Source organism: Haliotis rubra, unplaced genomic scaffold (genome assembly GCF_003918875.1).
Source record: "Haliotis rubra isolate DU_JTF1 unplaced genomic scaffold, ASM391887v1 Scf91, whole genome shotgun sequence".
Classification (NCBI taxonomy): Eukaryota; Metazoa; Mollusca; class Gastropoda; order Lepetellida; family Haliotidae; genus Haliotis; species Haliotis rubra.
In genome coordinates this window covers 1,912,214-1,938,380 of record NW_025767646.1, presented here as the reverse complement: position 1 = coordinate 1,938,380, position 26,167 = coordinate 1,912,214, and the positions used below count along the sequence as shown (strand labels likewise).

Genomic DNA, 26,167 nt, shown 5'->3' with positions numbered 1-26,167 from the left:
TATGAATGGCTGATTACGCAGATACTATTTTCCCTGGGCTCCCCAACAACATCTTCATCAGCATGATGTACATCATCAGCACCTATATATATGTGTGTGTGTGTGTGCGTGCGTGCGTGTGTGTGTGTTGAATCTAGTGAGGAAATACTGTGTAAATAACGCCTTCCAACAATCACCAAGCCCTCAGTTATGTCAATGACACTGAAAGTATAAAAGATCTGTTCCTTGTCTCATCGAACAGGCAGGGCGCAGAGCTGCTCTCGCTGAGATTGCGTGTTACTGAAGTATTCAAAATGGCTGTGCAGGTTCTGATTTAACGATAAGAAATAGTTGGAAATGTGGGATTAGTTCAATCTTTCGGTCCTTTAGAACGTCATCTCCCTCAGAACTCATGCCCCACCGCGTCAAATTCAGACTCCCAATTGTGAAGCAGGAATTGTCTGGTTGTTGGCAACCTTACTGCACTGGTACAACCCAGAGCACTGCCCCTTGAGTTATCAGTAATATAGATTGGCGTATGCCACATGATGATATAGAATGGAGCAGTACAGGCCAAGAGGAAATGATAGGTTTCTTAGTGGTAGGGAAGTAAGCACATATTCAGTATGAATTTGCATCAACCTGACAAGACAAGAGATGTTATTGCAAAGTTCCCCTTCTATGACTTGTGACTAAAGATTGATGCTTTAGTACTGTCAACACCGTTGTCGTAAACCTGGATGTGTCGAACATACGGCTGTCTCCAAGCTTGGACAGGCGTCCCTTATTAGTCATCATTAGTTGCAGTTGTATCGAACATTGGATTACTCGAATATGTTCGTACATCCCTTCAACTTCGACTCAAAGGTGTTTGATTGTGTTGATTCGAGAAACAACGAGTAACAACTCTTGTGTGGAACACTAGAGAGTTGAAGACAGGTCAGATTTGACTATCAGGCCATGACAAGAACCTTAATCAGTAGGAATCAGACAGTAGTTAAGCTCTCGTAGGCCTAATATCTCGTAACGTTTCTCGTAGCATTGGTACCTGATTACTGTAACATAGGAAGTACGAATGCTTCGAGAAAAGTTACGAGGTCTTAGGCCTACGAGAGCTTTGTGAAACGGGGCCCTGGACTTTGCTAGAAAGCACAGACATAAAAAAAGACGTTTTTATAGTTACAATTCAATTAAAATTTCAGCTTTGTATTATCTGATCAACCATTTAATATATACTACTCATCTTTTGATGGGGCGTGTCTGCTGTTGAATGATGGTGTCACATAAATAGTACAAGAAGTGACATATTCATAATCATCAGCAATATCTACTAAAGTCCGGAATACGATTACAACTATTGTATAACCATGTGTTCATGAATATCTATCCAAAAGTGATGATAGCAGGTGATCGCATACAGATCCTGCCTCACCTCGGGCACCTGTCACAAACACATGCCAAGGCAAGTCACGCTTTATTTCTGAAAAACAATACCACACGAGAATACATGGTACAAACCATTACCGATTTCAGAGACATTTCACGTGACAATTACATATGAACTGGTCTCTGAAGTTTTCAACACTACACTATATCCCTAAAAACGCCCAAAAGTATATAATAATAACCTGCTAGCTAAACGCGAGCAGCCACCTACTGACTACATAAAATACACCACGATAATACATTGGAAGCCTTGTATATAACATTAATTTGACGTGGTCATGCTTAATCTTTGTCTCCTCATATGGAAGGCATATAGTCCAGTGTATATTTCTAAATAATCCTAACGAGATGCCTTAACATTAATATTGCTTCGTCAATAAACATCAGGCATTTATGGTTATATTCCGAAACGTGGGAAAAGGATAAGCAGTCTGAGCCACTTTCTCTCATAACTTCCATAATATCAGGTAAATACACTTGTTATGGAAATGGATATATGTGAGCCCTTTCGTGTGGAAAATGAACAATAAGAGTTTCAGGTGGACTTAAGGGAAGTCCAACATGCATGCCCTTCCTCAGTCACGTTGCCATGTTATTTTCAGTTAAATTCTGTCGAACGTACGTTAAGTGTCGGTTAAGACTGATACTTTTAGTATCAAAGGTCCATTGACTGTACTGCACTTACAGCCTACTACCGTGCTAAAGATCATGTATAAGCCCATACAGGCGTGGCCATAGTGTTGTTGCACCAAAGACTGTTCTGCCACTAGTATGACAGTACCTAACATGCAAGGAAAGTGAAGGGCACCTGCTGATGACAGTGTCATACCAGCAGTCTCCTGCTGACTACCTACTTACGTGTGGCCGGACGCACTCTTCACAACAGATGGATCAAGTGCTAAGGATGATCGATATGTGTCTGGAGAATGAATAGCCCGATACATACCGTTCTAGAAACCATGACAGATGACTATGGGCGTTGATATTGCCTTGTCCTTGACACGTCTTCATCGGGTTTAAGAAAAGGCCTTCTCTGAAAGGTCATTGAAATAACCATTCCTTTGAAACAAAGAACTACTAATGCACATTTCTACCTGAGACGTTAACAGAGGGTACTTGAACATAATTTCCTTAATGAAGCGTGATGACTTTGGGGACATTAACAAGCTTGGTATTCTGGCTGGGGAATATCCGTTATATTGATTCTTTTGAGATATCAGCTCAACACGAGGTTTTGAAACAGATACTACTTCATTGAAATCACTTAGTCTGTTATTTGTAATAAAGATTGTTCGATAATAATTATTACCTGAGTCGTCCCTTCTATTTATTGCTACATTAGCTCTTCAATGTTGAATTCCAGCAATGCATTCTATCAAATTACGAATGTGTTTCATGTTTGTGTTGCTCAGTGCACTGAAAGCGAGTCATACTCATGGGATTTTAGAAGATATGTCTGACGTATTGTCTTCTTGAATATTAAGGCTATTCCACAAATCTAAAAATGAAAAAAAATATCTAGTTGAGATGGACGTTCTGCGAATAATACATAGTCAGTTACGGATAATAGCACCGTACTTACAAGTGTCTACATATTAGAATGTTAACAATTTGAAAAGGACATTTTGTTTCTGTTTTATCCATGTAAGAGACTTGCACATTAAATCTCCGAATTATAGGAATTTGATCAAAATTATCGATATATCATAATTCACGACTATGGTTCAAGTATTTGCTCAGTAACTTTTGATAACACCATGTGAAGAATGATTCAAGATGGTATTGTTACTATGCCTAGCAGCACTAAGTAGGACTCTTTCAATACGCAGGTTGTTAACTAAGCATATATGTTCTAAGCATGTATGTATTGACGTCATGTATCTAAGTCAAGTTCTAACCTTAGGGGATTTTTCTTATACCGGTAGAAAGGGACATGTTTACCCTTTTCCAGAGGCAACACTGATTTTCGGGGACCCATTCATGGAACTTTCTTCGTTGTTTAACATTTGCGCCCGATGGTATCTGTTTCGGCTGAAAATCGAAAGAATTATTCTCTGGCGAGGTTCGTATTTGACTGTAGTAAGTCCCAATATCTTTTGTAAATGTAAGTCAAGTGAAGTACGAAATCCTTCCGAGAATTGAGACAAAATTGGGAAAATGAGAGACAATCAGTTTACACTGAGACAACAGAATCCTATACAGTTTGCATAATACAAGTAACTATTGACGATATTATTGACATATTCAATTAGGCTGTGATGCAAATCATTTTCAATATTTGACTGGCTGATACCTATTACAAATACGATAGTCCTTGATGCCAGTGCAATGTTTGGTTTCCTGCTATAACTACTGGATCACAGCTCTTCCTTCAGGACTGGACTGATCACTGCTCTGTTAATTTGAACCTCGGTCCCTCACTAGACTATAAGTAGTAATTTGTGTACAGACCAGTGGTGTACTAACGAGTTTGCTTACAACTGGGACGCCACGTAGCTCTACAGGATCATGGTACACTATTGGCTGAACACGTCAGGGCAATTCCACTCTATTTCCCATCAACAATATTCATGATTTTCTCTAACGATTTTCGATCAGCACTATTTTCTACTATACGGCCAAGCTTCTTATTTCCGATGGGTAATATTGACAGAGGCAGCTCTAGTACCAAAGTCCAACCAAGACGTGTTTCAAAGAGATTACAGCCTTCAAAAGACTAGTCTTCGGCATCCAGAGAATATTGGTTGGAACCTTGTAACTCCGCACGTGATGGCTACAGGGAGATTGGGTGTCATTTCATAGTGGGGATGTTTGGATAGGTCAACCGCAACAGGCTTAGAGTAATGTAATTTTCAATATAGTCATCCTCAGAGTCAGACATTTATTATTTGATCAAACATGACATTTGTTTGTTAGATGCACTATTGTGTTTTGCTACAGGGGCACATAAAATTTAATGATTATTGTATTTCAATTACATATCTGAATAACAATCTATTAAGGGTTCTTTTACAGCTGATTTCGGTTTGAGGTGTCTTGTTGTTTAACTCGGTAATGTTCCAGTGTATGGCCGCAATCTGTAAGTAACAATCAACGTCGTGGGATACGAGTACACACAATCAGCCGAGACAACAAGTTTGACAAACCTTGACTCCTCGTACGACCAGCATAGGTTTTAAGGGATCGGGCCGGTGGGGAAGCCTAGTGGTTAAAGCGTTCGCTCGTCACGCCGAAGACCCGGTTTCGATTCCCCACACGGGTACGCTGTGTGAAGCCCATTTCTGGTGCCCCCCGCCGTGATATTGCTGGAATATTGCTAAAAGCTGCGTAAAACTAAAATCACTGACTTACTTCTAGAGATCTATTCTATCCCGGAATCACGCAGGTGCGTGCGTGCTCTCTGTCTTTAGAGGTTATTGTATAAATGTACCACCTCATGCTGTCAAACACGGGGTATTGACGAGTAATATGAATTTAATCTACTTTCGGCATCTAGAATATATCCCATATATCTGCATGCACATCACACACCCATGATATTTAGTAAGTGAGTGAGTTAAGTTTTACGACGCACTCAGCAATATATCAAGTCTGGACCAGACAATCCAGTGATCAACAGATTGAGCATCGATCTACTCAATTGGGATACGATGACATGTGTCACCCAACTCAGCGAGCCTGACCACCTGATCCCGTTAGTCGCCTCTTACGACAAGCATGGGTAGTTGTGAAACAAAATTAAGGTATGGGCCGACACACATTAATTTATTAAGGCAAATGAAATTCAGGATAATGCAGTTGGTTTGTTTTCATACTCGTAAAAACGCCTGCTTCTTTGAATCCATTCTGAACCAATCCAGTAACTCCGTCGTGGGAGTAAGATGACAGTGAGCCTTTCACTGTTCGTGTATAAATTCATCAGAGTGACCTTTGTAGATATCCTGCTGCGCCATGCGGGCTCCATGGAGACTCGCGAAACAAAACCCACACATTTAACACGTTGGACATTACCATTGCATCAGTCGTCCACTTTCACAGGAATGTGTTTTCATATGAATTAAGATCAAAAGCAACCTTGCAGTTATTTTTCAAGGAGAAATCGTGTCTCCGCATCCTTAATGTACAAACTGTGTTCAGTCTCAGACTCCATTACCCAAATTTCCTGGGGATCAGTTCATTGATGGTTTATTGAAAAAAATCATATTTGGTATTGCTTTACAAGATTTTTGCGTTTCGCAGATCTTTCAACTGTTTTTACAATCTTCTGTTATGGTCTAACTTTATCACACAACCTTTGGGATGGGGATTAGTTTCAAAATAATTGTCAAAATAATGTTCTCACGGGTTCATATTTAACTTTGATGTGACAAATGATTTGAATAACATTATACCAGTGTCTCACAATGTAACTACACAAAGACGGTTACAGAAACGTCTCTTTGATGTATTATTTGTAGTCTTGCAAGCTTCTGTTGGAATCAGATTGTCAACATGGCGACCAGACTCATTATCACCGTCGGCGTGATTTGAGTCCGGGAGAAATATGACACTTGCCCTTCTGTCTCCTTCAAATGGTTCGCTGTGACCTGCTCCAATAAATTGACCAATCCTTGATGACCTTTATCGAGAGCCCGAGGCTGTTATGGCGTTGTATGCTCCTTCCTGTCCACTTCATGCCCTGCATAGTTCTTACTCTTCTTCTCTCCAGTAGGTCGACTTGACTTGGACGTCAATCAGACACACGCCCCAGAAGCCGACACTCAAAGGATTGCATATCATATCTTGTTTCACACAAGTGTGCTGAGGTGGAAGTTAGAAAGACGGCATTCGGGGGTTCTAGCAGGCTGGAGCTTCTGCATCCTAATGAAAATAAAATTGGAAGAAAACAAGAATATTATGATAACATTCATATTTTTCACGATGCCCCATTGGTCAATACTCTGCGGCAGTTTTAGACCCAATTAAGCCTCACATATACCATTGTGGTATAGTTATAAAATAATACAAACCTCACAATGGTGGTACTTAAATATGTATAAAACATCAACACCCGGGACAAGTTAGTCCAGACCATTTGCCAAAATAGATTCCATTGGGTGCAAATGACAAAGTAGTGGTGAAACAGATGAATGGATCACAGAACAAAGGGTATTCGCTTGTCTGTCATACAGACCCTGAAGCAAATATATCCAAGAAAGCCCATGCAAGTCTAGAACAGTGGCAAGTCTAGAAAGTCTCCAGGCTCCTTTTCATTATATTTTATTCATTTTTACTATAAACTGTTGTTTCTGTAAAATATGTCCATTTCAGAGACTAGTTGTTAGTCTAGGTGTTCGCGAAATGCGAAATGTGCTAAAGAGACTTTCATTTGATCTATTCAAATGAATGTCCACTTAATGCAACCTGTGTTTTAAGCAACTGATACTTTTATCTTAGTTTGTGGGAGGAAAACACACGTAAAAATGTGTAACCTGTGATTTGTTTGTGTGTTTCTTTTAATACCACACGCAATATGTGAAAGAATCGAGTCTAGACCAGACAATCCAGTGATGGACCAACGATTTATGTATACTTACCTGTTCGTTGTTGGTAAAGGTCATTTAATCGCATCCAGATGGGGATCATAGATAGAATCGAGTGAATGAGTATGGTTTTACGCCGCTTTTAGCAATATCACGGCGAGGGACACCAGAAATACGCTTCACACATTGTAGCCATGTGGGGAATTGAACCCGGGTTCTTCGGCGTGACCAGCGGACCAGATGTTGTATCTGGTAAACTATATCGTATGAACGAACTCTAAACCAAGGCGGTGCGGTGGGGAATCCCAGTAGTTAAAGCGTTGGCTCGTCACGCCAAAGACCATGGTTCGATTCCCCACATGGGTACAATGTGTGACGCCCATTTCTGGTGTCCCCCACCGTGATGTTGCTGGAATATTGCTATAAGCGGCGTACAAACAAACTCACCCACTCACTCACTAAACCAAGGCATACAACCATTAGAAGCTGGCCCTGGGCCTATTAAGGTTAATAATCTATCCTTACGTTTTGCATCTTGGTGATGAAGTTCTAATCACATAGATCACCAGCTGTCAAATTACCATTGGATGTTACTCTATGTTAGCCCATATGATCTGCCTGAAGCACAACGTGTCATCTTACAACGTCAACAATAAGACGTGAAACAAAGCTGTCCAAGCCAGCTCTACTCTTTTCCATTTCCTCAAGAAAATTGGAAGATAACATTTCATCGAAAAATGCCAGTTTTATCACACGCGATATATTTTGGTAAACTTGTTTCGGAAAATTGGCTCTGAAAGGAAAATGGAGAATTAGTATGGAAGGTCAAGCCGACAAGAAACGTCCCCATGCCTATTTGGACAGGAGAAGTGTCTCAATAAATCAATTGCCTGTCCAGTCATCGACGTGCCCATAAAACCGCTTCCCTGGTAAGCTTATCCTGCTAAAACCAATTATTTCTCACGATATATCCTACTGGTTCGGCTAATCCGGCTATTGATCGGTCTACCAATATCGAGAAACAATTACTTGAGACGTTTTGCTGTTATCGGATTTGACTTTCAAGTGGTTGCTCATTATTGAGAACAAGGACCGCTGGCTTAAATAAATCAGATGGATCCCGAGTTAGTGGGTACAGTCTAGTATTGATCCATACATACTGTCAACGTTTAAGGTTTGGCTGAAGGTCCACTTGTTAAAAACGTATTTTCTATCGGGATTTATTCTGTTTTAATAACTCATCTCAGGCGGTTAAATGTCGATCACGCTCTTTTGTTTATAGTTTATTCAAGATGTTCATTGATAACCAATACTTAATTAACGAATTATTGGCGTTTCGGGTTAATGATATCATTCAGTGCTATCTGTGGACCGGTGTATCAAGTCCTCCCTTATAATTAAGTAGCTGGAACACAAAACACCTCATGAGGGAAGGGATGGTCGAATTATTTATTAATAACGGTATCATAGTGATTTGTTTTGATATGATGAGCTTACCATACGGTATAGACTCTCGTTTGTCAAAGCCAGGGATTGATTACTAAATGCAGCTTCTTATTGACATATCACTTAAGGTTAATATTTATGCTCTCTAATAAGATTTAAGGAGATATGAGCAGATCCCTCCAGTGTCATCAAATAATATTTAATTAGTTTTATACGGCTTACGTTAATCAGAATAAGGTGAGGTGAGGTGAAATTGGGTTTAACGTCGTGCTTGAGAATATTTCGCTCATATGACGACGTGCATGCGTGTGTATGTGTATGTGCGGCTGCTTGTTCTAGCCAAGACTTAAGCTGGTTTTATAGTGCTAGCCCACTGAGATACCATGCCGCAGTGAAGCATGAATACCCACTCAGACACATTATACTGACTCCGAGCCGACCAGTCCTTGTTGTACCCATTAATGCCGAGCGCCAGACAGGGACCAACAAGTACCATATTTTAACATCTTTTGGTATGACGCGGTCGGGGATCGAACCCGCGACCTTCCGCTCTCCGGGCGGACGCTTAATCAGAATAAGGTCTTTGTGAGCAGATCCCTCCGGTGTCATCAAATAATATTTAATTAGTTTTATACGGCTTACGTTAATCAGAATAAGGTCTTTGTGTAACAAATTGTCCTGGTACGAGTAGAAGTATAGCAGTATTTCCTAAAACTACCATGACCTTTTCCTCAGTTTCATTTCCGCCTCGGCGGCTTGTGAGTGCGATAGTACACTGTGTGATCTATTCACTGTGCCTGGGTCTTCATCTATGTTCAAAGACGGTCGTGCATTTAAACAGCCGTTCAGTTTAAACTTCTTAAATCTCAGTCAAAGAAGTCCACCCACACTTTTCGAGCAGCGAAAACATTTTATCTTTTATGTTGTGTTTTCTGCCATAACAGAGGCCCAAGCGAAGAAGGAAGCTTCGGGCTATGATTGGCCTTCTCAGAGGCGTAAAGACCTAATAAGAGAGCTGAATTTGTTTGACACCGAAGCATTATTTGATCTTCCTCTCGAATTACATGATATTTTTGTTTTCAGCGGTCTCTTTCAGCTGTCGTTAGCCGGCGTTGTAATCTATCGTCATCACCGCAATTTTTCGGGAAATATGCTTCTTTCACCTTTAGCAGAAACAACATGTCTGTTCGGGATTTCCGAGGCGCCAGATAAACAAGAGACTGGACAATTTAGGTCTGTAGAGAGATAATTCGGTGACTTTATGTACAGAAGAAATTTTATAATAAAACTATTCCTAGTACTTTAGTCTATTTCGGGAAAAGGGTTCTCCCATAATATTGAGTGCAGCTGCAATTTCGATGAAGTCGTGAGGGCCAGTAACGATTTTGTGACCAAAATGTATTCCAATGTTCCAATGTCAACAAATAGCTGAGACTGGATTGGTACCAAGCTTCATATCCTCCAAGCCCACTGCTCTGTGAGGATGTTGATTTCACGTTAATAATGATTACACAGAGCGTCTTTGTGTGGCACAGTGTTTAGTATCAACCAATCTGTAACAGCACCAATTTCTTGTCTGTGGTTGATGAGTATCTGAAGTTTTTATGTTTTTTTATTGGTATTTTTATCGATTGGGCGATTTAATGATGTGGAGATGGGACCATCCTGTAGAGTAGTGGTGGAAGTGTATCTTGGAACATCATACGTATTGTAGTGTTTCAAAGTACTTTCAGATACATAGCTGCAATTGGTATAAATCGATATGGTAATTTTGGGAGATTGACCTGATATTTACAGACCATGATACCGGATATAAAGGGTGGTGGTGCAGCTTCGTGGTTAAAGCGTTCACCCGTCACACCGAAGACACGAGTTCGATTCCCCACATGGGTAGAATATGTGAAGCCCATTTCTGATGTTATTGATGGAACATTGCCAAAAGCAGCGTTAAATCATAATCACTCACTCTGACTTTACATCAAACATAATGTAATGTAATACGTTAATGTAAATTCCATTGGATGAAAAAAACCCACAGATTATATAGTTGAGAAAATTATTTGAATGGATGACTGAAGATCAATCGCCATGCGTTAACTCACAGGGTAGGCACCTCCTTTGATAAATAATACCTCTTTTGAAACCATCTATGTCATTTATGTTTACGTAATAATTGCAATATATTTTATTTTCAGAATTAAACACAATCTATATCTTTTTTGCGTATAATAGGATTTATTCTACACTTTCGATGTAACTGTTGAAGGTGTCTTTCGGAGAAAACAATTCTTGGGCTCCACTTAGCCAATCACGTTACAGCTGTCAAATTTTTGCGGACGTCAGAGAAGACAATGTGTCAGTGTCATGTTAGGCATGCCTGGTCTGAACACGTTTTTCGCCATCTTCTCAAGCTGCATCTCCGTGTACAGTGATGTAATGTAAGGAGTTAAGTGTCGTAAAGTGTTGTCTCTGCAAATGGCTACAAAATAACAGTCAACAAACTCTTTGTGACAGATTTCCCATAGGTCCAAATGGTTCAGTTGACATTTTTCATCACCTTACATATCTACGCATGAAATCTGTGTTATGTTGTACAGACCAGAACCTTTTGTGAAAAATGACAGCTTAAAGGTTGTCTCGTCTGAAATCTCAGCGAACGTAAAACGAGTTGTGTTAATTCATGTACGCTTACTGGCTGCATCTACTGAGTGTTCTGATTCAGTATTTAAGGATGTTTGTTGCAAGCGTGTGGCGTGGGCAGGAAAAACGGTTAGTTGGTTTAAGTTTGGCGTTTCAAAGAAAGTTAAGTGACACTGAAAGACCTCACTGCACGACTGGGAAATATCACGGCAGTTGAGTATTCATACGCCAGGGTTTGGTGTCGTCTCTTCCAGAAGGACCGATAATGAAATATCCGAGCAGCAACACGCACCTTCAAACAGGCGTTAACGGAAACAAGAATGAAAAACAGAGAGAAATTTACAGAAAGGTTAAAAATATTAAGTGGAAGAGTTTCGGTTGTGTTTTGGACACGCTTTCATCAGTAAAAGTACGCTTTTAGCTAATTTGTGAAGTGACAGTTTGATACCCACTGAAATTAGATATTTTTTCCTGGCAATATAAAAGGCATTACAATCAGAGAGCCGTGGTACTCCTGGAGAATACTGCACTTTGACGGAAACTAGTAAGAGAATAAAATTTAACACAAATGCTTCCACCTTCATGAGAATTAATCTTAATTAGGTTACGTTTCGAAACACACATATCGCTCAAATTGATGCGTTATTGCCTCAGGCTACACTACTCCAATTCAAGGAATGTTTTCAAAAAGAATTTTGATAATTAGATGTAATATTCAGATCGTTACTGATGCCTCACTATGAAGGGTAAAAGGTAAAGATAAGCGTATTTAGGTCTCAGCCGAATAATTAGGACAGGTCTTATTTTGATCAATTGGTTTCTCAAGGATCTGTGTCACAAATTCAAACTGGACTAAAAAAGTGTTAAAATCAGTCTATGGGTTGACCTGTTACATGAACCAATACTAATCTAGCCTTGACTGACCTTAAAAGTCACATTATCGCAGAATTATAAGTCGTTTTACTCGTCCATCTACAAATTGATTATGGAGTTGAGATGCGATGTTGTTCCTCCACCATTTTCATAACCCCCTTGCGCATACCTCGCACGCAAAGCACGCTTTCAGCACTAGCGGAGAGCCCCAACCATGTATAGTTTAAATAGGTTTGTGCGACCGCTGTGAGTTGTGTATGGATTTGCTTCTCTCTGTGGACTTTGGATTGCCAGAACATCCCTTACAGCGATTTGTGATTGATATCGACGTGTTTACATAATCACTCAAAAGGGCAATAACTAATAAACTAATCGTATCATTATTCTAAATCGATGATGGAGTAGACGAGAACGATGCTTCGGGAACGTCTCTGAACACTCTTGTTGGATTCGTCATTTCCGATCGTGGTCAGACAGTTTGGTGGGTTCTGAGAAACTTAGTAGATTTTCAACTTGAGATGAATTATTTATTTTCTCTACAAGTGTGTCAATAGCTGCTTAAACTTTATGGAGTACTCGGGGAGCCTGGAAATCTGGCGTTTTAAATCTATTCCATCGGGAAACTATGAAGAAGCATGTCTGTTGCATGCACATCACACGTTTCATTAACAACTGAATCAAAATCTTTAATAATGCATCTTTGATGTCATTACACTCGCGTTCACAGATCCATTTAATTTCACTTTTTCCTTAACAAGTTAGAAATTAATTGCTTTCGCATAAAAGCAAAGATTTGTAACTTTGACAGCGGTATTTCCATAAAAATATGGAGCTCGAAAAACTGTTAGATTTCTTGTTTCTGTAATCATGTCAATGACAAGGGCCCGTTCCGCGCACTTATCTGAGCAATAGGACCATCAGGAATGTCAGTGCAAGATAGTGGGGGTAGCGATAAGATCGCCTTGTGGAACAGGGCCGTTAGGATTTGTTAATAATGTCGCCCAAAACCTATTTATCTTTGTGCTTTTCCCAATGGGGACATTCTTGTAAGGGCAGAGTATATCAATACATCATATATTACAAATACCCATTTAACATTCAGAGCACGTGGTTGATCAGACAAGGGAGGCAACTGGTACCAGCGTAACACGGTGAATGTTAAAAAATACACCTCCTGCTGGAGTGTTTATAAAAAATAAGAGCGTAATTAAACTGTAATTATGTGATTAGAGTAGTCCCACTGATCTCAGATCTCCTGTTGAAAATAACGTATTAAACTGAAAATGCAAACCGACTTCATGTAACTGGAATATTGCTCACTGTGGTGTTAAACAACAAATATAGGAAGCAAAAACCCAAAATCTTTTTAAAACGGGCCTTAAACAAGTACATGTAACGATCATTCCTTAATGAAGGGGAGGTAACCGAAATAATATTGAAGTTCGTACAGAATCAATTACAGTATCAGAATGGTCGTGTGGGAAAACGTGTTCGAGTCACAGTCTTGCGTGCATGTCATCACATCAATCTTTTTCACCTTTTCCCATGACATGTTTATAAAAAGAGGGTGTCACCTTTCAGTCTGACTGTTTTTAACTGTAAAATATTACTTTCTTGCATAGCAGTTCGCGGGACACCAGTAAATTTTACTACCGGTTCATTCAATTTTGTGACGCGCACCAACTTGGCATCTATTCGTTTAAGTGTCATGTTGTAAAGGTCATCCGTTCAAAATATTCATCCTGATTGCAGTGTGTTATTTTGTCGTCTTTAAAAAAATAGTAAATGAACGGGTTCATGGAGGATACAAGGTCATCCTAAAAATGGTGCGTGTAACAAATCAGGAAAGGCGATCATTTCAAATCTAGCTGATTTTTAAACCATCTAACTACAACATCTAAACTTTATTTTAAAGATAAATGTTATGCCAGATCAGCCAATTTTGATATTATCTGTCATCTACAATTACATATCGGGTTTGGACACAAGGTCACCTCTCACTCATTCCCCAACATATTAACACCCGTCGTGCGACACGTATTACTGTAAGCGCTCATAAAATCAGTCAGTCGCCAGCCTGTGTTGGACTCGCCTTCCCACTTCACCTTCATCAGACAAGCACTGCATCATCGTAAGGGCAGCATTTTTATCCCCCGCAACGCGTTTTGCAGGGGGTATTAAAATGGACTCCGTCTGTCCGTCCGTGCGTCAGTGCGTCCGTGCACATTTGTCCTTTCCGGAGCATAACTCTAAAACCGTTCAATGTTTCTTCACCAAACTTGGCACATAGATAGATCTGGTGGTGAACTGGTCCCTTTTTGTATTTTTGGATTTCTGAATAAAATAGTTTTTGCGATTCCATGGCAACAAGTTTGACTTTGAAATTGGTGGTAGTGCTTTTTTCCGAGGCAGAACTTAAAAACCATTCACTATTTCTTCACCAAACTTGGCACATAGATAGATCTGGTGGTCTACTGGTGCCTTGTGGTAGTTTTGGATTTCTGAATAAAATATTTTTTGCATTTCCATGGCAACAAGTTTGACAGACTGAAATTGGTGGTAGCGCTCTTTTCCGGAGCAGAACTCTAAAACCGTTCACTATTTCTTCACCAAACTTGGCACATAGATAGATCTGGTGGTGAACTGGTGCCTTTTGCTAGTTTGGGATTCCTGAATAAAATGTGTGTTTTTCGCGTTTCCATGGCAACAATTTTGGCTTCAACTGAATTTGGTGGTAGTTCACCTTTCTGGAGCAGAACTTTGAAACCTTTCAGTACTCTCCTTCCACTTAGCTATATACACGCCAAAACATTTGACATAGTCAAAACTCGTAGACATATTCATGAAGAGTATTTTGCCACTGCGGGGGATATTGATGACTTTGTCTTCTTGTTACTTTTTGTGTTTCTCATCGCCCGACCGACCCTTCCAAGTTTATTGCAGACCCCCCAACACAATTCCAACACCCTCGACTCCAACCTAAACCGTATTAAATGCATCGTGCGTGTGCTAGCGGTTTCACAAACGTGTGCTCATCTACTACGAGCTGCATCAAATTACGTTAACATACAGCTATTATATATACCTGAATTGCTGCATCAAATTACGTTAACATACGGCTATATACCTGAATTGCTATTGTCATTTTATTAGAGACATGTGATATTGGAAACTACCATATATCGGCAGGAGCTAGAGATAATAATGTATTTTCTACAGAACAGAGTATGGCTCCATTCTAACCCGGCATCCCCACAATACATATTTACGAAGATCCGGGTTAGCATTGATCTTCAGTAACCCATGCTTGTCGTAAGAGGCGACTAACGGGATCGGGTGGTCAAGGTCGCTGATTTGGTTGACACATGTCATTGTATTGATCATTGCGTAGATCAATGCTCATGATCACTGGATTGTCTGGTCCAGACTTGATTATTTACAGACCACCACCATACAGCTTGAATATTGCTGACTGCGGCGTAAAACTAAACTCACTCACACACATATTTACACGTATGTAGTATAAACAGTTATAAATATGAACACTTAGAGCAGGTGTGAGACCACGCCTTCTGGCTGCTTGGTGATGTGCAGGTCGATGATGAGCCCGTGAGCGGTGTCGCGTGTGTCAGTGTTTACGCCTTGTCCAGCAAATACCCAATTAACGCCCTTAATTCTCAATGATTTCTTATACAAGTGTCACTGATCGGTTTAGTAACAGGGACACGTCCTATTTAACATCACGCACGTCGCATTTCAAAGAGATGTTCTGTTTGTATAGCCAACTCACTAAGCGGTAGGTTAATAAATAGCGATTGCCATATCTTGATTGAGAAATTGTCGTTCTTTACTTGATTTAACGGTATTGTATTCCATAATAATTCCAGTTAATCTGGTCTAGTCAGATAACTCTGATTTCTGAAGCTCGTGTAACGCACTTGGTGTTTCCTCAAACAGGTGACTTTGCGAAGCTTTTGTATGGTAACGCAACCCATGCTTGTCATGAGAGGCTTCTAACGGAATTGGGTGGTCAGTCTCGCTGACTCAGTTGATGCATATCAGCCTACTTACGTGAATCGAGATCTGTGAAGATCCGTGTTAGTATTGGTACTCGGCAACCCATGCTTGCCGTAAGAGGCGACTAAAGTGAGTGAGTGAGTGAGTTTAGTTTTACGCCGCACTCAGCAATATTCCAGCTATACGGTGGCGGTCTGTAAATAATCGAGTCTGGACCAGACAATCCAGTGATCAACAGCATGACCATCAATCTGCGCAACTGGGAACCGATGACATGTGTCAACCAAGTCAGCGAGCCTGACCACCCGATCCCGTTAGTCGCCTTTTACGACAAGCATAGTCGCAGGCGACTAAAGGGATTGGGTGGTCAGGCTCACTTTGGTTGACACATGTCATCGGTTCCCAATTGCGCAGAATGATGGTCATGCTGTTGATCACTGGATTGGCTTGTCCAGACTGTAATTGTCCCGATTATTTACAGACCGCCGCCATATAGTTGGAATAGTGTCACGTACGGCGTTACAAACAAACGTTACTATATGTACCTTTGAGAGCAAAATAAGAGGACAGAGTATATAGTAGACGTTGTTCAATACGTGAATTCCACAAGAGAAGACTTTAAAACATCGGCTGGCATATCTGGAAAATACGGCCCATAAAGTGTTAATATCTGTCACAAATGAGGTTACTGTGTATACAGTACGTAACGACATGCTGTGATGAGATGAAAATACAATCCCTTACCGAGGCCACATTTACTGCCGAGTTAATAGTAAACAGTGGGGAATGTGTCACCAACAGTTTCCTTGTTTTTGGCACGGCAGTCTGGGCCGCGGGTTCGTACTGTTGTCATTTACTGACAAAGTGTTGTTGGTGAAACGTCAACAGAATCTGACTGCGTGCATTAGCAGTGACACTAGTGACATTTCTCATTATGTAACCATTGACATAGTGGTATATAACGAGAACTAGTATAATTCCACTACTTTTGCCTTTTTTAAACGCAATGCAATTGTTATTTGAAGAATCTGTGACGTTACAATGAGCATTGCGTGAAGCACGTGTTAAATAGAGGGAAGTTATTAAAGAAGAACATATATGTCACGCCGTACAAAGAGTTTTCGACCGCCTCCGTGGTGTAGTGGTTAGAGCGTCCGCCTGGAGAGCGGAAGGTCGCGGGTTCGATCCCCGACTGCGTCATTCCAAAAGACGTTAAAATATGGTACTTGTTGGTCCCTGCCTGGCGCTCGGCATTAATGGGTACAACAAGGACTGGTCGGCTCGGAGTCAGTATAATGTGTCTGAGTGGGGTATTCATGCTTCACTGTGGCATGGTATCTCAGTGGGTTAGCACTAAAAAACCAAGCTTAAGTCTTGGCTAGTACAAGCAGCCGCACATACACATACACACGCATGCACGTCGTCATATGAGCGGAATATTCTCAAGCACGACGTAAAACCCAATTTCACCTCACCTCACAAAGAGTTTTCCCCGACGGATTTCGAGGAAGAAGTGTTTTCTAAAGAATCTTGCATATCAAGAAAAGCATCGATGTTTCTGTCATTGGTTTTCTCTTGGGAAGAATGAATACAAACATTTCACGATCCAAGCCTCCCAAGCCCTTGTGATTAAGCGTCTAATGGCTGGGGAAGAGGGGGTAAGGGGAAATGAGAAAGGAGTGAGTGAGTGAGTATGGTTTTACGCCGCTTTTAGCAACTAATATATTCATCCGTGGTAATTACGGGATAATAGGATTGGTTCACAGAAACCAATACTGATACTGTATCATATATCAGGCTCAGTGGTTTCGCTGGTCGCATGTCATCGTATCTTGACAGAGTGAGACTGATCTATTCCTCTGGGTCAAACAAAACTTTGCTTGTGAAGACAAAATATTCCCAACAGATTGTCTTTCGAAAGGGAAAGTACAACTCGGTTTCGGTGTTAAGTAACGCAGCATAAATCGACCATTTTCTCTTTTCTAATAATATACGGTCCCAATAAAACCCGCCATATAGCTGGAATATTGCGGCGTAAAACTAAACTCACTCACTCCAAATGAAACGTCCTGCTTGAGGAACCGGGGAGGGATAGGTCCCCGCACTTAACTTGAAGATGACGTAATTGCTGATTAGGAGTTCATGCCTGCTTTTCTATGTTATGGTCCATATCAATGTTATTCCAGCTACCTGACTGCTTCCTGTAAATAATAATCTGCATAAGAAAGTGATAGGTTCGTATTGAAAGCAGGGTTCGTTTCACCACAGGGGTAATATAATGTCCGTGTTCTGTCCCGCGCCCTGATATGGGATAATGGTAAAAGTCGTATTGACAGTCACTTGAATCTCAACTCTCATCTCACCTTTATACTGTAAAAAAAGTCAACATTTACAAGCTTGTAAATATCTTGTAAAGCTGGTATTTACAAGCCATTTACCATTTTGTAAATATGAGATTTACAAAAATTTACAATTTTGTTAATATTCGCAAAGGAGAAATTATTTCGTATGTTAGTGAGTGAGTATGGTTTTACGCCGCTTTGAGCAACTAATATATTCATCCGTGGTAATTACGGGATAATAGGATTGGTTCACAGAAACCAATACTGATACTGTATCATATATCAGGCTCAGTGGTTTCGCTGGTCGCATGTCATCGTATCTTGACAGAGTGAGACTGATCTATTCCTCTGGGTCAAACAAAACTTTGCTTGTGAAGACAAAATATTCCCAACAGATTGTCTTTCGAAAGGGAAAGTACAACTCGGTTTCGGTTTTAAGTAACGCAGCATGAATCGACCATTTTCTCTTTTCTAATAATATACGGTCCCAATAAAACCCGCCATATAGCTGGAATATTGCGGCGTAAAACTAAACTCACTCACTCCAAATGAAACGTACCTCGAAGATGACGTAATTGCTGATTAGGAGTTCATGCCTGCTTTTATATGTTATGGCCCATATCAGTGTTATTCCAGCTACCTGACTGTTTCATGTAACTAATAATCTGCATAAGAAGGTGATAGGCTCGTATTGAAAGCAGGGTTCGTTTCACCACAGGGATTATATAATTTCCGTGTTCTGTCCCGCGCCCTGATATGGGATAATGGTAAAGTCGTATTACTTGACAATCACTTGAATCTCAACTCTCATCTCACCTTTATACTGTAAAAAAGTCAACATTTACAAGCTTGTAAATATCTTGTAAAGATGGTATTTACAAGCCATTTACCATTTTGTAAATATGAGATTTACAAAAATTTACAATTTTGTTAATATTCGCAAAGGGAGAAATTATTTCGGATGTTAGTGAGTGAGTATGGTTTTACGCCGCTTTGAGCAATATCACAGCGGCGGACACCGGAAACTGGCTTCGCACATTGTAACCATGTGGGGAATCGAACCCGGGTCTTTGGCGTGACGAGCCAACGCTTTCACCACTAGGCTACCCTATTGCACCACCTCACCTTCAACACAGCATCACACTTGGCGTACGACCACAATGGGTTGAACCCACAAGCCAGACATCCTGATTACGACACATTAGAGTACATTCACACCTATTCCTTGCGTGTGGCGCTCAGATTACTCATTAAACTTTAACGGCAACATCAGAACCAAATCAGCTGACTCCTCCCGCACATTCATCGGGCTGAAGAGCTGCATCAGATTCACATCGCGATAACTGCAGATAGCCAGCAGTTGGGGACTGTTTAATCTTACAATTACCGAGGTAGCGAGGGGTTGAACAGGGTCAGCTTATACTGACGCCTAATGTCACATCTAAATAGTTAAATAATCGCTAGACTGACGGTTGAAGGGGTTGTAGAATTTCGAATATAAGGATGGGACGGGTAACCCGGATACCCGGGACGGGTGGGTAATGAGTTGGACCCGGGTACCCGTCTCAGTACCCGGACCCGTTATGATCATGTGACTAATAGATTAGAAAATGTGATATTTTATCCTTTGATGATTAAAAGGTTGCATTGTCTTTGAAGATTTAAACATAATTACAGTCACTTTTTTAATATGAAACATGGTTAACATAATGAAAAACTCGACATTTTAGTTTTCGAGCAGAAGAATATATTGCCATTTCTTACAAATTTAATGTCAGGATGTAGCATAACGGGTATCCGGGTAGGGTAGGGTAGGGTAATAGTCGGTGGGGTACCCGGGTAGAAAATTTGAACCCGTCACAGCCCTATTGGAATACTTATTAAGCTGCCGGGCAAAGGAGTGATTGGGTGAGGTTAGTTTTACGTCGCACTCCCCGAGCAAAGGGAGAAGTTAACATTTGAATTTTGGATTTGACGTTAATATTCTATGGATAAAAACAATCACTGAAATATTATCTTTATGCTATCACTATGAATCTGCTACGTCAAATACATCAACTATTTTCAGACACCATTAAAGATGGATGTGCATTTTAGTTTGCCGCCAGTTTAGTTATTGTAAACGTTGAGCTAGGCATTAGATTTACAGATAGCAATTGTAATGTGTGAAACTGATTTTACTTTCTTCAACGAGCTGTCGAAATATTGCAGGGGCTCTTTTAAAGTCTTCCCTTTATGAGTGAGTGAGTATGGTTTTACGCCGCTTTTGGCAATATTCCAGCAATATCACGGCGGGAACACCAGAAATGGGCTTCACACATTATACCCGTGTGGAGAATCGAACCTGGGTCTTCGGCGTGACGAGCCAACGCTTTTACCACTAGGCTACCCCCACCGCCCCCTTCCCTGGAATTAATGTATTGAACAACGTCTATTCTGTGCTTTTATTTTGCCCTCAAGAGTACTTACAGTAACATGTGTTTGTTTGTTAACGCCGCACTCAGCAATATTCCAGCTATATGGCGGCGGTCTGTAAACAATAGAGTCTGGACCAGACAATCCAGTGATCAACAGTATGAGCATCGATCTACGCAATTGGGATACGATGGCATGTGTCAACCAAGGCCTCGAGCCTGACCACCCGATCCCGTTAGTTGTCTCTTACGACAAGCATGGGTTACTGAAGATCAATTCTAACCCGGATCTTCACAGGTCTGAGACTAGTGGCTCCTGAAGCAACAACAGGCATAAAGTACAGGGACCTTACTTGTGGAAACCACAATCTATACTCGCATAGCAACAGAACATCAATCATTCATGATATTTTTTCCCCAGCCAATCATCATTTCACCACGTCCCCATAACCTTCCCAATCCTACCCCCTGATGCCCCGAGAGGATAGGCTAATTTACACATGCTTATCAAGAAGTAATGATCTAGGCCTATTTACTGAAGGATACATTCGACCAGGGACTAGCGTTACCTAAAGAAAAGGAATACTCATATCAATTGGCGTTGCCCAATCAAGTCTCCCCTTCCCTTGAGCATCATGTGACACACAAAATACCCTCAGAGCATCCAACAATAAAAAGCGTCCCTGTTCTGGCCAATGTTAACCTTTCGATGTATATAGTTCTGTGGCAGATAGTAATGTTTGCCCATAACATCCATTGTTGTGGGGTTGTATGTGTAAGTTCTTCCATGGCCTCTTCAAAGTCCGATGCCTGTAAATTTAATCTGAGATTCGAGATGAATTGTTCAAGAAGGTTCCCCTGCATCAGCACTATTTGCAGCTGAACCGTCCCAACAATCTGGGCAATTGTGTGCCTTCAAAGGAAACATAGCGTGATAATCTATAAACTTGATTGGAGTGGAAAATAATTTGCCACTGTTGCCAAATGTGTATGTGTGCCAGACTGTGGACTTAAGGGTGTGGAATGTCAGTGAATCAGCGGCAAGAACGGCCACGAGCATCGTGGGGCCTACTTTCTCGACGCTCTCTTGTGGAACAGACATTCTGACGACTTAGAAAAAAGGTTCTATGAAGGATTACGGGAAATGTTCGAATGAGTGGTGGCTTGGAAAGTAGTGTGTTTAAACAGTTTGAATAATGGTACCGGGTTCGGTTTAGCCGCATAATATTTGATATCGACCGTGGACAAACTCTGTAACTGTTTCAAGCTGTCATGATTCTGTTCCAAGCTGTCGAGGGAAGGTTTATTGCTACCTAAAGTACGCCTCCCTTCTGAAAGATAGTTCATCAGATAATAGCCTCATTCATGAATAATTCAAGTCAGATTGAAGTTGTGATTATCTCGGATGCAACCGCAACGAATATAACTCAAACAAGTCCTTTGTTTTGATTGATTGTGATAAAGAAAAAGACCATATGAAAAAAACATACTGTGCGATCTGAAGGATAGGATACAGAACGATTTTGATCATTGTCTTCAGGAAGCCGATCTACTTGTGATAGCAGGGGCCATTGGTTGTGGGATGCCAGGGAACATGAGTTTCTTCACGATATACAATGTGCATTCTCATGCATTAGTGGATACTCTCATAGATTAGTAGATTGTCAGTCAGGAATCTTTGTGGATCTCCAAACTAAGATTCGGGGCTCGTCGGTCTTGTGCGGTGAAGCTGTGAGGCCTCATCAACATATCAAGATACTTAGATTGTCGAAGTCGAAGGATATGTTCCATTGTTCAAGTTCTTCAGGAGGATCTGAAACGTGTGGCTTTGCTCTGTGTCTATATCTTGGAGCCCTGTGGCAATATTCGATACAGAAGATATGCTTCTCTTAAACTTTTGGATGAAACACTGTGATAAGCAGTTGATGAATGGCAACGATCTTTTTGGAGTATTCCGGTGTAGCCTTCACCTCATCGCCTTATCATAAGAAAGGCTTATTGCGTGTTGGAGTCGCTGCATGCAGTCTTAGGTTAATTGGTGGAAACGCTTTCCGTGAATGTACAATTATTTGATAGTGTCGTTCTTAGCACCTAAATCCTCTTGTGATTGCAAAATGGGAGTTGTTATTTGAACACGGATGTTTGGTTTATTACAACAAGCGGATACATCTCCTCATAAGATTCTAAAAACGTGCCATTCGTAAGTGCTAGGAAAGTTGAACGAGGGACAGATTTGATTTTTCTCGTGAACTGTTATCGGCTGCCACAAACGACAATAAGTAAATCGCCGTGATTCGTCTGAAGTTTCTGACACCAACAGATTATACTGAAACACCTGAGAAATAACAACCTTCCCTTCAAAGTGAAATTGATTATTTTGCGCACTCACACTTCCCAAACCGTTGTGATGCAATCTTCGATATTGCTACCATCCATATCGGGCTCTCATTGAGGACGTTTATCTGCTTCGCGGGCTTTTTAACACGCAGACGACAAGTGTTTGACTACTGACGACCAGGAAACTGTGAAGTGACAACAAGACGCGCTTGAGTTGCTGGCATTGATTAAGCTTCCAGACAAGTTGAAGTAGTTGACAACTTAGGGCTAACTATAACTTGTGGGGACTGAATTATCCAGAAGGAACCTGATTTGCTGATCACGACTGTGGGAGATTGTTAGCTTACTTCGAATGTTCTTGTGGACAACAGTTGCCAGATTCTGATCACTGCCCTCATTACAAGAACATTTGTTGTGATACCATAAGTCGCACTCAGGCTCAACTTGATCATTGACTGAATTTGACATTCATGGTCTGAGCAGAATGCAGAATGCAATCCGATACATTAACATACAACGGAAAACGAGTTTCTAAAGCGAAAGAAACTTTCAACACTCATAATTAATGAATTTCAAAGTTGTCAAATCGATTCTGACAAAAGATCGTTGGTTGATTTACGCCTTTAGGAACTACAAACCGAAGTGTGTGTACACAGTCAAGCTTTCCAGCTACAAGTAAGTGCGCAGACTAACCATTATCGTGATACTAATTAACTATAGCGATGTACTTAGTGGTATTGCGGTTCTCAGGGATGCGGATGGGTGTGTCTTCCTAGGAGCATCGATAGTCCAAATCCCGTTATAGTAATTAACACTACTTGTGCAGCGTAAATAACGGAACTGCCTCTTCATGAACCTCTCCAACAACAGAAGTCAATAACCATCGATCCCCAAACGTGCAAGTGTTCATCTGAGTTGTCTCTCTTTGATTAAGTGTTCGGCAAGACTCAAACCAAAATCGTCCTGAACTACACCATGAATGAACAAATGAATGAATTACAACATTCATTATATTAACGTGGTGGATTGATGTATTTATTGCAAACATTTAAATCATCCTCGGACAAGTAAAGGATGAAACAGATATAGCATCAGAGAGGCTGATGACCCCAGGGAACTCGAGTGTTTTTTACCAAGGTAAGGAGCAACGGAAAATAGTTACTTGATCCCAAGGGACATGAAGAATAATGAAATATGTAGGAGGTCGTGTTGTTCCTTGAAAGGCCACTCAATCCATGGAACACACGTGATAGATTTATTCATCATCTGACACGGATCGTCAATCAAAAACAATACCAGTTCTTAAAAATTGTATTTCGAAAAATCGGCGTCACTTCTTACAGGAAGAGTTTCACACTTGAAATCGGTGACCTTGACACTCACCTTCAGGGTACTGACTTGTTTCAAGCAACATTTTCAGATTATCGACAACCACGCTCATGAACTCCGATGCGGAATCAACCCATCAATGTGTGCATTGTTACTTAAGTCGTTCGTGACGACAACGAGGGCAACAGTGCGCCAAATAAGGAAATATGCAAATACGGATTCATACAAGGATTAGCGATTAGAAGGCATTGTCAAACTCTAAGAAACAGAGTTCTCTCCCCTCCAGAAGTGCTCTTCTATGAAGTAGACAATAGCGTATACCCAAGAGGAAAGTGTTTGCGAACATCATTCATAATAAAACAGTTATCTATCCGTGTCTATTGTCAGTTTTAATGTCTTTGTGGTTGACAGACTTGAACAAGTTTGCTGATATTGATTAATCAATCTATACTCTGAATAATAAAGACTTGGGAACCACAGCTGGTGGCAATTGCAAGGCGCCGCTACTTTTGAAAGTCTTAATCTAATGATATCAGATGGACAGCCTGATCTGTTAGTTGTGACACTTTGGATATATGTTGCATGATCTTTGTCAATGGAGGAAGACTATGCTGAAAGCGATGTTGGCGAAGGAGTAAGTACATAATAACTTCTGTCATGTTCTCCAATACATCCGGCCCGCATTCAAACAAACCTTCGAAAAAGCGGGACCCACGGCAACAGATTAACGGGACAACGATATCGTTTGAGGTAACGTGCACGTGCAGTTGGTAGCACGACGATCACGCGCTCACGGGTCACATGGTAACACGGTGAGAAGTCCGAATTCACGCTCACATTGTGCACGTACATCACGCTCGTTAAAGTTATATCCCAAATAACACACGGTGCCTGTTTTCACATCCATGACGGCGAATTCAGCATTTGACCAATGGCTTCATGGTTTTCTCTTAAGTAGGGTAGTCTCTGTTTCACGCATGCGTAGATTAGTGTTACGTATTTACCAATAAGCCGATATTTATATACGTTAAATGTTACAATCGTGACAATTTACTTGTCGTTTAGTGCTAAAGTCTATTAATAATGCATATACTAGTGCGAAGACGTTGTTGAAATTAACAATGCTGCCGATCGCCTATTGCTGTATTCTCATTGGGCCCGGTGGCCAGCGACTTGTGTCAATCGATCAACGTTTTGAATTGGTTCGGGATTTTTGAGCTCATGTACTTCAAGTTCACTAGGTAATACGCGTTTACCATGGCGATATAGTATATACCGCGAATGGCGTTTTGTTAGGGTATGAAACGCGAATGCCAGCGCGATGTGTTCCGTATCTTTTGTAGAATATTACTTCCCATTTTTTTTCATCTTACATTCATAACAGTATTGAATATGAAACTAATGCTTTCGTTTATCGACTCAAATTCGTTTGATTTCCCTGCGGTGGTTACTGTTGCACGTTTCTCCGTTTCATGTAACTGACTCCATGATTCCTATCCGCTTTACTATTTCATGTAACTGACTCCATGATTCCTATCTGCTTTACTATTTCATGTAACTGGCTCCATGTTTCGTATCTGCTTTACTATTTCATGTAACTGGCTCCATGTTTCGTATCTGCTTCCTATCTGCTTTACTTTACTTTCATTTCATGTAACTGGCTCCATGTTTCGTATCTGCTTTACTATTTCATGTAACTGGCTCCATGTTTCGTATCTGCTTTACTATTTCATGTAACTGACTCAATGATTCCTATCTGCTTTACTATTTCATGTAACTGGCTCCATTTTCCTATCTGCTTTACTATTTCATGTAACTGACT

General features: G+C 40.7%; 1 protein-coding gene across 7 annotated transcripts in view; it reads left to right on the top strand.

Annotated features, from left to right (window-relative positions):
* LOC124264135 (dipeptidyl peptidase 4-like) overlaps positions 1-26,167 on the top strand; it is a 541,860-nt gene that overhangs the window by 327,438 nt on the left and 188,255 nt on the right. The window contains exon 1 of one of the 7 annotated variants that reach the window (XM_046698867.1): positions 24,885-24,979. The exons of the other annotated variants lie outside the window; for them this stretch is intronic. Coding sequence (XP_046554823.1) covers positions 24,941-24,979 — 39 coding nt within the window. The 5' untranslated portion in view covers positions 24,885-24,940. Of the gene's footprint in view, positions 1-24,884; positions 24,980-26,167 lie in introns of those variants that run through there. 7 annotated transcript variants of the gene reach the window in all.